Source organism: Dermacentor silvarum, chromosome 11 (genome assembly GCF_013339745.2).
Source record: "Dermacentor silvarum isolate Dsil-2018 chromosome 11, BIME_Dsil_1.4, whole genome shotgun sequence".
Lineage (NCBI taxonomy): Eukaryota > Metazoa > Arthropoda > Arachnida > Ixodida > Ixodidae > Dermacentor > Dermacentor silvarum.
In genome coordinates, this window is record NC_051164.1 from 104,029,891 (window position 1) to 104,046,516 (window position 16,626).

The 16,626-nt window shown below is 46.1% G+C and overlaps 1 protein-coding gene across 1 annotated transcript in view; it reads left to right on the forward strand.

The window, feature by feature from the left end:
* The first annotated feature begins 462 nt into the window (after nucleotides 1-462).
* LOC119433317 (coatomer subunit alpha) overlaps nucleotides 463-16,626 on the forward strand; it is a 37,167-nt gene continuing 21,003 nt past the window's right edge. Inside the window, exons 1-7 of the mRNA XM_037700469.2 lie at nucleotides 463-826; nucleotides 2,314-2,698; nucleotides 3,675-3,846; nucleotides 5,336-5,493; nucleotides 9,949-10,111; nucleotides 12,863-13,064; nucleotides 15,780-15,919. Coding sequence (XP_037556397.1) covers nucleotides 599-826; nucleotides 2,314-2,698; nucleotides 3,675-3,846; nucleotides 5,336-5,493; nucleotides 9,949-10,111; nucleotides 12,863-13,064; nucleotides 15,780-15,919 — 1,448 coding nt within the window. The 5' untranslated portion in view covers nucleotides 463-598. The remainder of the gene's footprint in view (nucleotides 827-2,313; nucleotides 2,699-3,674; nucleotides 3,847-5,335; nucleotides 5,494-9,948; nucleotides 10,112-12,862; nucleotides 13,065-15,779; nucleotides 15,920-16,626) is intronic.

Below are 16,626 nucleotides of genomic sequence, written 5' to 3' on the forward strand. Positions count from 1 at the left end.
GGTACAGTGTAGCCGGGGTCCGCTAGCCTACTTCTGGCAGTCAGAAGAGCGATGGCTAAGCGCTCTGACTAGCTCGGATCTACACGACTAACTATGGACAATCCAGCGGGCCCAGGCAGCGGTGGAAAGGCCATGCCTCACCGCACATAATGCCCAGGTGGCCTGAGCCCGGGGCGACAATTTTTTCCGTCAGTTTTTTCCGTCCGTCCGTAAGCGACTATTGCTTCTTGCGTTTGAAGTACGCGCCATTCTGGCGAAAGGGGTCAGCTGATCAAGTAGAGATCCAGCATTCGCTCAGCGGCCATGCAACAGAGATATCAATAAAAATATAATTTGCATTAGTATAAGTGTCCTGTCAAATATTTTTATGCTACATTATAACGCAGGCACAGAACTCGATACATTTGCTTGACATAACAGTATTTCCCGCGCTTTCGGTGGCGCTGAAGTTCCTACTGAAAGCGGAAGTGACAGGTCGGCAGCGTTGTTGGCGTGCCTGTTGATCTGCCACGACACCGGAGTTAATGTTTTCGGGCAAGCAATCGTTCTAAATAAAATCCATTTCGTTCGTTAGCGTTCAGCGAAGACAAGAGTCAGAATGCTGACGAAGTTCGAGACCAAATCGGCCCGCGTCAAGGGGCTGAGCTTTCACCCGAAGAGGCCGTGGATTCTGGCGAGTCTCCACAACGGTGTCATTCAGCTATGGGACTACCGAATGTGCACACTTCTCGACAAATTTGACGAGCACGACGGTCCTGTGAGGGGCATCTGCTTCCACAACCAACAGCCGCTGTTTGTTTCCGGGGGCGACGACTATCAAATCAAGGTGAGGCAACCCAGCGAAAGGAACGAGCCATCCAACGTTAACCGACACCCGAAGCCGGTCACTCGGACGCCATGAATTACGAGTCTTGTAATGTTACCGTGCCAATTAGAAAAGGAAAAAATGACAGCCGAAATGTTACTCCACCAAAGTTGACAACAGGCAAGGAGAGACACCCAAGATACTGCTTTGCACCATTACTAATTGCAATAGTATGTCGGTGTTTCGTTGGAGTTAGGTGCAGTAATTTGCGGTTTAGGTTATTAACCCATGCACATTGGTTACTAGCTGGGCTGTAATATCTCGGCCAATGCAAGTTGCATGGGTGGTTTCGGGAACGTGCTTTGTCGATGTTTGCCTATGCCTACGTAGTCATCTTTCGTCTTAGAATTGCAAATATCCCCGAGTTAACGTACTCGTACAATTTTCGTCGTGAGTACCTGGTATCAGTGGTACTAGACTACCTATTGCACACTTGCCTGACACCTTGCACATTGAATGCTGCCGGGCGCCTTGCTATACTGTGCATTTTAGATTTTAAAGTGAAGATATCCTGCACCTGCAGACTTCCAGATCGTGGTCTGTGCTTCTTGTCATAGTCCATAGCTTTTTCAAGGCACGTTGAGGGGTGTTTCTGCTGGATGTTACAGAATGTGCAGATGGCTGCTAGTGGAACCCCTGATTCTTGAGTTTCATGATTGAAATTTCAAGTTTACTGCTGTTGTGGTAGACTTATGGTTGCAATGTATGAGCAACACTTAAATGTATTGCTTTCAGCTGCAAGAGTTGCCCACCAACAAAAGTGCGAAACCCTCCTGGTATCCTACGATGCTGCTATGAGAAAGCATGCCTACCATTAAATAATACTGTAAACTGCTGTTTAAATCGCTGCCAAAGAAGAAAGTAAGCTTCCATGTGAACAGGGCCCCTCGTGGAACCTACAAATTACCTTTCTGTTTAAGTGCCTAGAATTACAAGCCGTTACTTCATTTCGTACTTGACAGGCAATGTGGCGAGGGCTGTGCAAGTTGTGCAATCATAAGAGAGAGCAACATTTTCATAAACCACCTGTGTGTGTTTGCATGATGTATAGGTTTGCAAGGCCCCTTGTGCAATGGCTAATTCATATATTGCAACTACAAGATGTAAATATCTAAAGTGTTTTCATACTTTTTCTTCTATTTTCTTTTTTGCTTCTGATGTGAGGCACCGGATGGTGAAAGCTGTGCAAGTGTAGTGTTTATGTCAAGCGGTATAAATTTGCAATGACTTGTTTGCAATAACATTTTCATATATCATATCCATAATGTGCAAACATAATTTTACATCAAATCACATCTTTTCATGTATTTACTGAATAAGTAACATAGTTTTTTGCAAGCTAGAGCATTCAGTGAAAATGGTCTCCATATCTTTCATAGTTGTGCCTGCAAATGATAAAAGGTTATAAACTTTAAGGCATGTTAACAATATGACTTTTTTGCTCTTAGGTCTGGAACTACAAGCAGCGGCGATGCATGTTCACGCTGCTAGGCCACTTGGACTACATTCGTACGACCACATTCCACCACGAGTACCCATGGATCCTGAGTTCCTCGGACGATCAGACCATCCGCGTGTGGAACTGGCAGTCGCGCACCTGCATCTGCGTGCTCACGGGACACACTCACTACGTCATGTGTGCCCAGTTCCACCCGTCCGAGGACCTGATGGTCTCGGCCTCACTTGACCAGACGATCCGTGTCTGGGACCTGGGAGGACTTCGAAAGAAGAATGTGGCACCCGGACCGGGGGGCCTTGACGATCACCTCAAGAATCCAGGCCACACCGACCTGTTCGGAACGTCGGACGCAGTTGTGCGGCACTTCCTTGATGGTACAGCTTGCCTTTTGACTTGCATGCTTACTTCTTTTCTTTGTTGTTTTGACTGTTCAGCGTATTCATGAGCATCATCCTGCTTATTAGCCCTATCCTGCAACAACCCGAACTTACCTCTGCCTTCAAGTTTTCTAATCTTATCACTCTTACCGCTATGTCTTTGCTGCCCTCAACTGTGTTTTCAATCTCTAGATGACACATAGCCATGCTATTCAGCATGAGACCGATCTCACTGGGAGTTTCGCTATGCTGCCGCTAAGCATGCTAAGCAAATAGAAGTCCTTAGCGGGCTGGATTGCAACTATGGTAAGAAGCATGTTTTGTTTCTACTATGACGAACCTACTTAGCTCTCGAGATTAATAGGCAGGGATGTGATTATAAACCAATTCTACAATAGGGGAGTAGGGTTAAGGCGAACCACCCCTGCTTTCGTGTAAAATTTACTGGAAACATAGACCCATGACCTTATCTGTGGCATTCCCTTTAGTGTTGCCTTGAACCCAAGTACAGCAGGAAAGCAGTGAGAATGACTGTAATCATGGTGCCAGCAAGTTTGCTTCTCATGCGCTCTGAACATTGAATTGAACATGGTGAAATCATTCTACTGAGAACTTCTGTGCAGTCTCCTAGTGTCTACTTTTTTATTTCTTCAGATGTCGCATCTTGGCATACTGCCAGGGAATTGGCTAAGATGGTTTTCATGTTTGGACGACACTGATATGCTGTCACGGTGAAATCGGTCTACTGAGAACTTCCGTGCAATCTCCTAGTGTCTGCTTTTTTACATTTTCAGATGTCGCGTCTTGATGTACTGACAGGGAATTCGCTAAGATTTTCATTTTTCAGATGACACTGGTCACGCTGTGGAATTGTGTATATCAAGGGAAAGGACCATTTGCAAAGTTCCGAGATTTGAGCGATGCCAAAATTTCAAGCAAGCTGACTGACTGCAAGTGCACTACTTTGCCTCAGGTCATGAGCGAGGTGTCAACTGGGCAGTGTTCCATCCCACTGCACCCCTCGTGGTGTCGGGCGCTGATGACCGGCAGATCAAGCTCTGGCGCATGAATGAGTCCAAGGCCTGGGAAGTGGACACCTGCCGCGGCCACTACTGCAATGTCTCCTGCGTTCTGTTCCACCCAAGGTGAGGATACATCTTCTTTAATCTGACATGTGGTGTTCGCGCACTCTCAGCCTATATGAGGCTCACCTATTCATAATCGTTCAGATAAAATTTTCTGTACTGGTTTTAGTTAATGACTTTGTATTGATAACATGTTGTAGTGGGCCAGTTGGTTCGTTGACAGGGGTGATACACTGCACTAGACACACATACTACGCTTAATGTGTGTCTAGTATCTTAGTTCTTCATGTCCTTGTCGATACTACGGCTTCTCAGAGCAGTGTTCCACCGTGTCACTTTGTATTGATTTGACAGTATGATAAGCCTGTCTTCTTAGCTGGGATAACATTCTTAAAATGCTCGTAAACCACCTCTGACATTTTTTTACACATTTTAGATAAACACACATCGCATGCAGCATGGCAACTATGCACCGCAAAGATGCCACAAATTCAATAACCAATCCTGTCTTCCTCTTCAGACCTTTACTGTCCTTTAGCACGGTGTTATACCAGCAGGGCCCTGCATGTGATGTCACCAGTGTAAAAGCTGTTGCTTGGTGAGCTGACAAGGGATGACGGTGCCAACATGACGAGAGACAGCTGTGTATTCTGAGAAGGGTGGGGGGGCTTGCCCATCGTCCCCATCACCCGTCATGCACCACAAATTTTTTTTTGTGACACTTCCATTCAGCCACTGTTGTGCAGAGGGTGATTAGGGGTGTACGATGGAGGAGTCTCTCTTCCTATGTGTTGATGTGACTCGTACCTTCTCTGCACAGCATAAGGTTAATGAGGGTATGCGGTGAGGTGGACAGAGCGCCTGTGGCGAGAGGTAGTCAAGGTGAGGGAGAAACCACACCGGCTGTGTACTTCATTTCATTCATTTATTTTCATTAGTACAATGCACAAAACATTGGTGGAGCACAAACACTCCACTTGTGTTCTTTTTCATCTACTTGTTGAAATACTTGTCCATCAAACGCCTGTAACTTTGCTGCTATGACATAATTTCAAAGAATTCTTCAGGCTGTATGTTCATTGTAGACTGATACACAGTTGCCACTACGTAACACATTTTTGAGCTCAGCATGGTTTAGGGGCCCTGAAACATGACGTAGTGAGTGAGGTGGAGGTAGGTTCGCGAACAAGGAAGCTGGCATCCACCTGAAACTGTTATGAACTCACAGTTGTAGAATATGTGTTATTCTTATTGGGGTGCTTAACGGCATTCTGTTTGCGAGAGCATAGTGTTCCAAGCGTGCCTGCATGCTTGTTCTCATGTGTACCGTGCATCCCAAACAGTTTTCTTAAATTTTTTATTTCTGAATGATATACCGCCCTAATGCTAGATATTAAAAATTCCTCTGCAGTGGCTAAGCGTTGATTTCTTCCCTGCCTGCCTGTCTTTTTTTTTTTGAAGTGAAACATTGCCAAGCAAGTTAAATGAGCATGAAATAGGCTTACGAAAAGGGCTTAAGCTACTTGTTTTTTTCCTTTTCAATTTTCAGGCAGGAGCTCATCCTCAGTAACTCCGAAGACAAGAGCATCCGAGTGTGGGACATGTCCAAGCGCACCTGCCTGCACACTTTCCGGCGCGAGCATGACCGTTTCTGGATCTTGGCTAGCCACCCGAGCCTCAACCTCTTTGCGGCAGGACACGATTCAGGTGCGTTACTTAGAAGCTTCGATGTCCTTGCTTGCTGTTGTAGATGAACTGCCCTGTAGGTGCAGGGTGGGCTCATTGGTGTTGAAACTTCATCATCAGCCTATATTTATGTCCACTGCAGGACGAAGGCCTCTCCCTGTGATCTGCAATTACCCCTGTCTTGTGCTAGCTGATTCCAGCTTGCGCCTGCAAATTTCTTAACTTCATCACCCCACCTAGTTTTCTGTCGTCCTTGACTGTGCTTCCCTTCTCTTGGTATCCATTCTGTAACTCTAATGATCCACCAGTTATCCATTATACGCATTACGTGGCCTGTCTAGCTCCATTTTTTCCGTTTAATGTCAACTGGAATATTGGTTATCCCCGTTTGTTCTCTGATCCACACCGCTCTCTTCCTGTGTGTTAACGTTAGGCCTAACATTTTTCGTTCCATCGCTCTTTGTGCGGTCTTTAACTTGTTCTCGAGCTTCTTTGTTAACCTCCAGGTTTCTGCCCCATATGTTAGTACCAGTAGAATGCAATGATTCTACACTTTTCTTTTCAACGACAGTGGTAAGCTCCCAGTCAGGATTCAGCAATGCCTGCCGTATGCACTCCAACCCAGTTTTATTCTGTAAATTTCTTTCTCATGATCTGTGTCCCCCTGTGAGTAATTGACCTAGATAAACGTACTGCTTTACAGACTCTAGAGGCTGACTGGCAATCCTGAATTCTTGTTCTCTTGCCAGGCTATTTATTTAACATTATCTTTGTTTTCTGCATGTTAATCTTCAACCCCACTCTTACACTTTCTCGGTTAAGATCTTCAATCATTTGTTGCAATTCATTACCATTGTTGCTGAACAGTACAATGCCATCTGCAAACCGAAGGTTGTTGAGATATTCGCCGTTGACCCTCACTCCTAAGCTATCCCAGTCTAAGCACTTCTTCTAAGCATGCAGTGAATAGCATTGGAGAGATTGTGTCTCCTTGCTTGACCCCTTTCTTGATAGGTAACTTTCTACTTTTCTTGTGGAGAAACAAGGTCACTGTTGAATCATTGTAGATATTTGCGAATATGTTCAGGTATGCCTCCTGTACTCCTTGATTACCGAATACCTCTATGACTGCTGGTATCTCTACTGAATCAAATGTTTTTAATCATCTATGAAAGCCATATAGAGAGGTTCATTGTACTCCGCAGATTTCTCTATTATTTGGTTGATGACATGGATATGATCCATCGTAGAATATCCCTTCCTGAAACCAGCCTGTTCTCTTGGTTGGCTGAAGTGAAGTGTTGCCCTGATTCTATTTGAAATTACCTTGGTGATTATTTTATACAATACTGAAACCAAGCTAATCGCCTTATAATTCTTCGATTCTTCAACGTTCCCCTTCTTATGGATTAGTATAATGTTGGCGTTCTTCCAACTCTCTGGTACACTTGAAGTCATGAGGCATTGCGTATAAAAGGCCGCAAGCTTTTCAAGCACGTTGTCTCCTCCATCTTTGAATAAATCAACTGTTATTTCATCTTCTCCTGCCGCTTTTCCCCTGGTCATGTCTTGCAAGGCCCTTCTAACTTCATTGCTAGTTATAGAAGGAGCTTCTGTATCCTGTTCATCACTACTTCGAATCAAAGTAGCCTGGCTGCTCTGGGTACTGTAACTTATGGCGTCCTAAAGAAGTCGCAATTTCGCCCGAAAGGCGGAGCATCGATTGCGATATCAAATTAGTGGACAGCTATACAAAGTACGGATAGTAGTTTTATCGGCCATATAAACTTGTAAACATAGGCATACTAACTAAATTTACAAGCATGGGGTCACGCACACACAAGCAAACATGAACACATCTCACTCGATGACTGGGGAAACTCGCTATGAAAATGGTAGAGTGAGGAAGCGCGGCAGCAGCAGCGAGTGAATTGACTTTCGTGCTGCATCTTGCATCAACGCGAACTAAGCCATGGAAACACAGCACACGGTGGACTGTGTAGCCAACCCAGATGGCTTTCAAGATGCAGTATAGACCACTTATAACGTAACCGCTTATAGTGCAGGACCGGTTATAATACGGTCTTTTCAGACTCACATTAATTTTCCTAAAGCACTCTATGTATACACGTATCGCTTATAGTGCATTCGTTGGAGACGAAATACCGGTTACAGTGCGGCTGCCTGGAAGTTCGGCAGTAAACCGAGAGGGCAAATGCTCCCCTCAAGCCGCAGGTATACTCCAACGTAACGCGTGTGCGTGTCGAGCTCCACGACTTCACGGTGATGAACAACTGGAGTCTATACTCCGACACGGCGCAACCGGCGTGTTGGGGCGCGTTCCAATGTTTCTGGCGCGTGAATAGCTCCATTTCTATTTTTCGCCTGACTATAGCGCCACGCATCCCAGCATTCCTCGCGCGGAGCTTGGTGTCACACGCGCATAAGCTAACACGAACACATCTCGCTAAATAAACGCGGAAACTCGCTGTCAAAACGCTGGAGTGAGGAAGCGCGGCAGGAGCTGCGAGCAAATTGACCTTCGTGCCGAGTCTCAGAGCAACTCGGACTAAGCCGTGAAAACACAGTGCACGGCGGACTGTGCCCTTGTTGTAGATGGCTTTCAAGATAAGGCAGTCCCGCTGCATGCACGTGGCCACCCGCAGTGGCACGCCCCCCTACCCCTTTCCCCTCAAAGCAATGCGCGCGACAAAAGACGGCGCACTTCCTTCCAGTAGAATGTGCCTCCTTTCCCTCCCTACACTCACCCCAGAGCCTTGCGGCCCAGGCGTGCACAGAGTGGAATTCCCTCCCCCCTCCCCAACCCGGTGTGTTGCGCGCGATGGAAGACAGTGCGCTTCCTGCTTGCATCCCTTGCTTGCACGAAATTGAGCCGCGATCGCCAGCTCAACCTCGCAGGTTTTCACTTGCAATACAGCATACGACGTGCGGTAACGATTTTATTGCCCTAGAACTTTATATGGAACCTCACGGCGATCGCAGAAATGCGCCTGGAGTGTCTATATAATTGCTGTCGCAATAAAAAAAAAAATTGTGTACACTACCTCAAATACTTCTCTAAAAGAGGTTTTTGCTTGTGGGCAGGTTCACAAATTAACAGAAAAACAAAAACAAGTAAGCTACCACAGCAAATACAGAAATCGGTGAGGTGCAGAAACAGCAAGATCAGAATGAAATGAAAAAGTGCTAAATTCAGCAGCTACAAAAGGTTATGAAGCAGAAAGAAAAAAAAAAGGGGGATGAAGGCGGGGGAATAGTGATAACAATGAAGTATGAAAACCTACAAATACTGAATTAAGAGTCTATAGAAAGGGGCTAGAAACAAAATTAAACAAGTGATAAAACTTAATGTAGTTGCATGATCAGCCTATTTTTATGTCCACGGCAGGAAGAAGGCCTCTCCCAGCAATCTCCGATTACCGCTGTCTTGTTCTAGCTGATTCCACGTGCATGTATATGTGATTCATGTACTTTATCGTGTACTACAAAAATTTGCCTTCCGTCGACTCTAAGAGAATGCGATAATGGGACCCAGTTGAGTGCCCTTCAAAAAGCTAATCTTGCAGTTAATGAGAGATTCATCCCTGATGATGTTTTTTCTCATGGTGCCGGCCGCTGGTTCAACTGTTATTCCGGCACTTCATTTGCCAGTGTTCCAGTTTTTTCCAAGTTGCCGCATTATATAGAAGCTCGCTCTGTGGGGCATTTATACATAGCAGACAACTGAATTGTCGTAAGCGCGTTCATTCCTAATTTCTTGAACTTATCACTGTCGGGTGAATCATCCATCCTTTTACTTTATTATTTTTTTTTCTGCTGAGCCTTCTATAAGTCCAAGCACATCATGTTTTTCTGTCTGATACGTATCTCTTCTTGGCAGTCACGCATTGCTGGCACCCGCCACAGTAGCATGGCTATGGCATCACATTACCAAGCACGAGATTGCAGTTTTACCCAGCTTATGTGGCTGCATTTTGATCTGGCGAAATGCAAAAACGGCTGTGTGCTTTGATTTTGGTGCACGTTAAACCCCAGGCAGGCCACATTAATTCGGGGGCTATGGTGTGTCTCATAATCAGATTAGGATTCTGGCGCTAGAATATAATAGTTTAATTTTAACCCACCATTAGTGCTTATCATGTCAACTGTGACAACAACATTGGGTTATACGGGCTGTTCTTACACCATTGGGGAATATGTGCCCACACAAACCAGTACTACAGGGTCAACAAGTGTGCCAAATTTTATATAAAGCCCTTCAGTAAATTTCAGTCATGCAAAATTTGTACTCATCGTATCACCACATTATATTGTTTGCATTTTGTTTGCATTTCTCCTTGCAATCCCCTTTACAACTCACCCCCCCCCCCCTCCCTCCCCTCCTCATTGCCATGTTTTTTTGTTTCTTGCCATGGTGCCAACCCTAGCTGTGCTTCATTCCTTGCCGTCCCACAGGCATGATTCTGTTCAAGCTTGAGCGGGAGCGTCCCGCCTTTGCCCTGCACGGTAACCTGCTGTACTACTGCAAGGATCGTTTCCTGCGGCGCTTGGACCTCACCACCTCCAAGGATGTGGCCTACTTGCAGTTCCGTGGTGGCAGCCGCAGCCCTGTCTTCAGGTAGGGATGGTTTGTGCCACCTAGCTAACAGTTAGTAAACAGTTAACAGTGACCACTTAGTTTACTGTTCTTAGCAGCTTTTCAGGTACCATACTTCTCTTGTGGAAAAAATTGCAAAAAAAAAAAAAAAAAAAACAAGAAACAATGTCATGTGTCACAGTTGAGTGCAAAACCAGAACTGTGAGTGTGACAAGTTATTATCATTGTCATTAAAAGTTGCTCTAAGCCACTTGACAAGTCGGCTCCCACAATAGGAGCTGCTGTTCCTGAGGCAGCGTTTGTGCTCATTCCCAGTATTTTCGTCAGTTTGTCACAGTCTGCAAGGCATTTAGAGACCCTGCAACACATTTTTCAAGCCACCATATTTGCTCTTGTTTTACGGTTAATACCCTGTTAACTCGAAGCTGTAAAAACTGGCGGAAGTTTTGAGATATCTGGAGTACGGAGCACAAGCCTTTCAAGTATAAAAGGTGAAAAATGCATGGAGTTGACACCGAGCCAGGAAAGGAATTCTGATTAGACTAATATTTTGAGATATTGGAGTTCAAGTTAACGATGCTTTACTGTATTCTCAACATGTCAAGGAACTAAGAGCACAAGGAATTACAATAATTAATGCTCACAAGCCCAAGTTATATCAGTCAGGGGAATTTCAAAGTACTGCAAGAAAAGTGATTTACCCTCAACTCGAGTTTTCGCGGCTCTAGCTGCCCCATATCATTTTCCCATGGCATCATAGGCTGGCGCCAATAGCTGCAGGGCATTAGTGGAAATTGGCGCCCCGTGGTTGCTATGACGGCTCAGCTTGTTGATGGGCCTTCCCATGGACTCTACGAATCAGGCAATGCATGGTTGCGACTCGGAGGCTTCTGTGGTTACAACAGCTCCCACGAGGCGTGCCATGTTTGCAACATCTCCCGCGTTTGCAACATCTTGCTCGTGGCTGTGTGATAATGAGGCACTGCTTAAAAGGTTTGTAAAACCCAATGCCGTAGTTTTGTTCCACAATACTAGAAATAGTTTGCAAATGTGAGTTGCACATTGCATTATCAACCAATGATCATTGTGCTACTCATTGATGTCAGGTTTTTCGCATGAAGTTAACAAGATCACCCTGTTGTTATGCTGCTATTGATGCCACCCAACAAGCTTTCTTGGGAGCGGTACAGGACCCCTTTGAAAAAAGTGGTATCGTATAGACTCGTGTAATAGCCGCGCCCGTGTAAGGGCTGTGCCCCCAGCGTGGCAGCCCAAAATTCTGAAAAAATTTTCCAATGAAGAAGCAATCGCGTTCTGTGGCCCAATGCCACGTGCGTGCATCAGCAAATTTTCGCGTGCTGCGTACTTCCGTGGGCCACTACTAGATGGCAAGAGCCGGGGTGTGCACAAGATCCATTGTGTGCACTGGTTGCTGGCTGCACTGCCACCATTTAGACCAAAAGGTGCAGTCCCATGTAAATGCTGCACCTCATCAAAATTGTAAAAAAAAATGTCACAATTTCGCCCTAAGGGCGAAGCAATGAATGCGATAGCAACACAGCAATGTCATACGAAGTAAGGTGAGCGGCCTTGGTAGCAATATGAATTGTAGTAAACATGAGCTGATTAAGTAAGCAGGTGTGCTGCGGCTTAAGTAGACCGACATGAAGAGAGACTCGATGACCACGAGAAGGCGCGTGTGAAACGGTGGTGTTGATGAGAAGCGCTTACCGTGGGCAGCGCGTGCGAAGGGACACACCTGTAGTGCTGCACTGCCGATCTGGGCAGCATTGCATGTGTAGCGTGCGTTGGAAAATGTGGCCCGACTATTACTAACTGAATGAACAAGCGTGGTGTGAGCGCGCACAAACAAACATGAATAGATCACACTGAATGACTGCAGCCAACGACTGTCAAAACGCTGGCAGCGCAACGTACCTTCGCCAGCTGCGCGGGCGAAGGTACGTTCGGTCTATCAACGGAAACTGAGCGGCATAAAGGTCAGAGCCGTGTGGAGAGAAGAGACGGTGCGGTCGAACGAACGACGAGCGCGGTTGTTGGAAGCGTAGAAGTGCGCCCCCCCCCCCATGCTCCCTCCGGCGCTGGCTTCCCGCTTCCTAGCTTGCGCTGTGGGAGAGATAAGAGACTGTGCGGACGCGCGACGAGCGCGGTTGTTGGCTGAGAAGTGCCCCCCCCCCCCCCCCCCTGCTCCCTCCGGCACTGGCTTTCCGCTTCCTTGCTTGCGCGTGGGAGATTGAGTGCGTTCGCTCTCCGTGATAGCGCGCGTCCCCCCACGCTTCCGCTGGGGCATACGGCGCGCGGCGAAGATTTTATCTATACGGAACCTCACGGCGACGACGACGCCGACGGCAGAAATCCGGTTGAAGTGTCCATATAATTGCTATCGCAATAAAAAGTGCGTCCTTTACTCAAGTCTCTACGGTATCTCAAATGCTGTGGACGGCACCAAAGATGAGATGCCCTGGGCTGTTGAGAGGCCTACTACAGCGACGATGAATGAAGCCGCTTCACAGAGGTACAGATGTTTTTTTTCTCCAAGTAACTGCAGGGCTTGGATAATGTAATAATATTTCTATATAAATGTCAATATTTCATCGTATGTTTGTCACACAAGATAAGACGTGATATCTGATTTTTCTAGTGCCCATTTTTCAAGCTTATCAGGCAGTATAGAGGGTTCACTTGTGTAATTTAAAAACGACAACTGATAGCAATTTTTTTCGCTTTCTTTTTTTTTCTTTTTCTGTGCAGCATGTCGTACAATCCAGCAGAGAATGCTGTTCTGCTGAACACACGCACTGCAAATCCAGACAACAGCACATACGACCTGTGCATGGTTCCTAAAGACTATGACCCACAGAATCCTGACATGGTCGAGGGAAAGCGGTCCACTGGCCTCACCGCCGTCTGGGTGGCTCGCAACCGTTTTGCTGTGCTTGATCGCACCCACAATGTGAGTGTGTCTTTCTGGTAAATTGTGTTGCCTCTTTCCTGGTTTGGCTTGAGTTTACCGCCAGCATGCATCATTTGTTTGGTAGATTACAATGTAGCTGTAGCCATCGGCATAGCCTCCCATATACACTCTGTCTGTCATGTCACCTCATAACTGCTGTCTAAGGAGGCACCACTTATGTAGGGTGCGAGTCATGGTATTTTGGTCAGGGGGACAACGAACATTGCCAGTGCCCTATCACGCATCATTGGCGGCGGAGGGCAAAAGTTGTATGTGCTCTAGAAATGCCAATGTTCATGTGGGGCGGCAGCAGATAATTTCTTTTTGAGAAGCACTTACGGGCAAAACATGCAAATTTTGCTCATTTTTTACTACTCTTTTATTACCGTAAAAACCCGCGTATAATACGATGGTTTTCTTCTAAATTTTACCATGTAAAATTTCTGCGTCGTATTATATGCGGATCCCAAAATTTTCAGCTTAAAATTTGCAGTTTCGGGTTCGTTTTTGCTCACTGCTATCATCATCAAGACTCGTAGCGGAGTATGCGTCATCTTGCGGTGGCGTTGGTAGGCTGCTGCTGCTTTCAGCGGACCACGCTAAGAATCGGCACGTTCGCTAGTCTATCTCGCCCGATGTCAGGACCGCGAAAGTAGTACCCAGCTGCCTTTAAAATGAAAGTTATTTTAGCTGCTCGGAAATTGCGCCGCAGGGCGGCACTTCGGCGTCACCGAGGGCAGCGTTCTCGGCTTGGATGACATCCCAGTTGCAAAGTTGCAACGGCGGTAGATGAGCTCATTTGGCCTTGGCAACGCCGTCGCTTCGGTGGCAGTGGCTCCCCTCGCCATCCCTCTCAACTCTCTCGTAGCTCCCCTCACCTTCGACTGGCTCCGCGCGCCCGCTGCCGCTCCTGTCGGCGCAGTGCCAACTTAGCCCTTTCCCTGAAGTTTCGTTTTCTGCCGTTGTCGGGAAGTTGGGCCAAGACGTTGGCTCGTACAAGCGTGTTACGGCGCGACGGTGAAACGGCGACCTTGCTATTTGAGAGCGAAATTGCCGCGTTTTTTTTTTTTTTTCATTTTCTTTTTCTCCACGTGACGTTGAGGGGCCTATCCTAAGCTTTTGCTCTATGGCGGTGTCGGAGCAATGCCGGTCGGAGGCGCCGCCGCGTGATTTGGGGTGCTGCTGAGGGCATTGTCGGTGCGCCGTATGTTCGAATTAACCGTCGCAAATGCTTTCGCGTTCGAATTACCGGGCGTTTTCGCCCATAACAATACACATAACTTTGACGGGACCACAGCGTCAATTCGAATTAACGAGATTAGATTGTCAATGCTTTCTGTGGGTTTCCCTCGCTCGCATTTTATGCGGGTGAAAACTTTTTTTTTCGTTATTGCTATCCCCAAATAACACCTCGTATTATATGCGGGTCCGTATTATACGCGGGTTTTTACGGTAATGCTCATGCTTTTTTTTCTCAGCATTGAGCACGATAAGCGTGAAAAGTGCGCTTGAGACAGTCTGCCTAAATGGTGCCACAGCTCTAGATTCAATGACAGCTGCTTGTCATTCCTTTGCCGATGATCCAGCAGGCACGGAATATAGAGGGGGCTGTACCATTGGTTACCTCACTGCCCACTATAACTTTGCTCAAGCCCATTTTGAAACTTCCTGCTTGCATCTTGCTGTACGTGAGCTTCTAGAGGGGGGCACATTTTGTCAAAAGGGAGGGTAGCAGTTGTAGAGTGATATTTCCGTAAACTTGTATGCAAGTGAGACATGTCATCTTGGAATATTAATGCAGTGCAAACACAATGAGAACACCAGAAGACCCCATTAATGTATAGAAAGTTGATGAAGTTTCTAACGTTGTTATGATCATCAGTAACGCTGTGTGATGATGCATGGGTTTTTTTTTGGTGTAAGGGCCAGGTATGGCCAAAGAGCGCCGAGCAGGTGTTAATGAGTTTTCAGAGGAGTAATGAATTGCGAAGGGTAGATGTATAATATGGCTGTATAGAGATCTGAAAGACTGTCACTGTAAATTGCATAGAATTAAAACTATGACAATGATTAGTGAGGTATGCTATGAACATAAAATAATGTTGTGAAGAGATGATGTATTAAAATGTGTTGGTGCGAGTAGTGCTGTGTCTGTGTGCTTGTGTACTCTTCTTGGGTGGTTGCCTTATTTGTGTTATATTGGTGTTCCGAGATGGCATACCAGCAAGTCCGCTTCGCAGCCTTTCTCTTAATGCACACTGCAGTCTTGGACTATGTTATTTTGGTCATTTTGTTGTCTTGTCATAGCTAGATGAAATCCTTTCCACGTTTATCAAGTGTGTGGGCTTCCAAATAAATGGATGTAAAGAGTGAGTGAGTGAGTGAGTGAACTTTATTGGGTCCACAATAAGAATGTAAAGGATGTAAAGAAAAAATTAAATTGTCTTATTAGTGCTTGTCCTTTTCCCCTTTGTGTGAGCTTTTATCTATTGCGATGTTAAAAATGGGAATGTTAAGCCAAAACACCAACTATTATAACAAGCTCCTCTGGAATCTTGTGCTGACACGTGTATGTGTTCATTGTTAGGTGTCGCAGATTAAAGGACATTCACAGCAGTCGTGTATGTATTGTTGTTGCAGGTTAAAGAAGGACATTCGCAGCAGTGGCCTCTCCTAATCTCTTGTAACTTTGCGTTATTGCCATTGCACTTTCAGATTGTCATCAAAAATATGAAGAATGAGGTCAGCAAGAAGGTGCAAACGCCCAGCTGCGACGAGATCTTCTATGCTGGCACGGGCATGCTTCTGCTGCGGGATTCAGACAGCTTGATGCTGTTCGATGTGACTCAGGGAAGGTGAGTGCACTGGCTTTCATTTAACACTTTCCTGTCCCTGGGAAAATAGGCAGTTTTTGGGTAGTCTAGTAAACAATTTCTTTACCGCTACAGCAAATGCTTGATATTAGGATCTATGGTATCAATTTGTGCAAAAAGGAATGTGCTTTCTAATGGCACTATTTTCAAGCAAATATTTATTACTAATTCTTTGAAAAAAATTACTTCATAAAAAAATTTGTTAGGAAAACGAGAAAACTCCGTAAAAACATCAAGAAAAATGTTAGCCCAAGTGGCTGTCGTGTCAGCGCGTAAGAGCTGCGGCAGCTCTTGCGAACCGCTTCGCGGCGCAGCGGAGCGCAATGCCAACGTCCATTCCCTGCCGTCTTCTCGGACAAAACTCCACTCTTTGTACTGCCGCCACCGGCAAGTAGTCCACTTTGTAGATAGGAACTGTGACCTTTAGAACACACCGGATATTTTTAGATTTGAGTGCAGCAGCAATGAAACAGTTCGGAGTAGAAAACGAAACTTGCCGGCGGATACCTGTTAACGTTCCGGTGCTATTTGATCCACGTTCGCCGTCCGGGCTGAAGTCTGACGAATCAAAATCTTCCGAGTCTGTGCTGCTACCACCATCAAACATTTTGGACGCAGACTCATCGGATGTCGATGTCATGTCGGAAGCTGCGAGCGCTCGTCGCGCCCGACCGAAAGGCGCTTTAAAA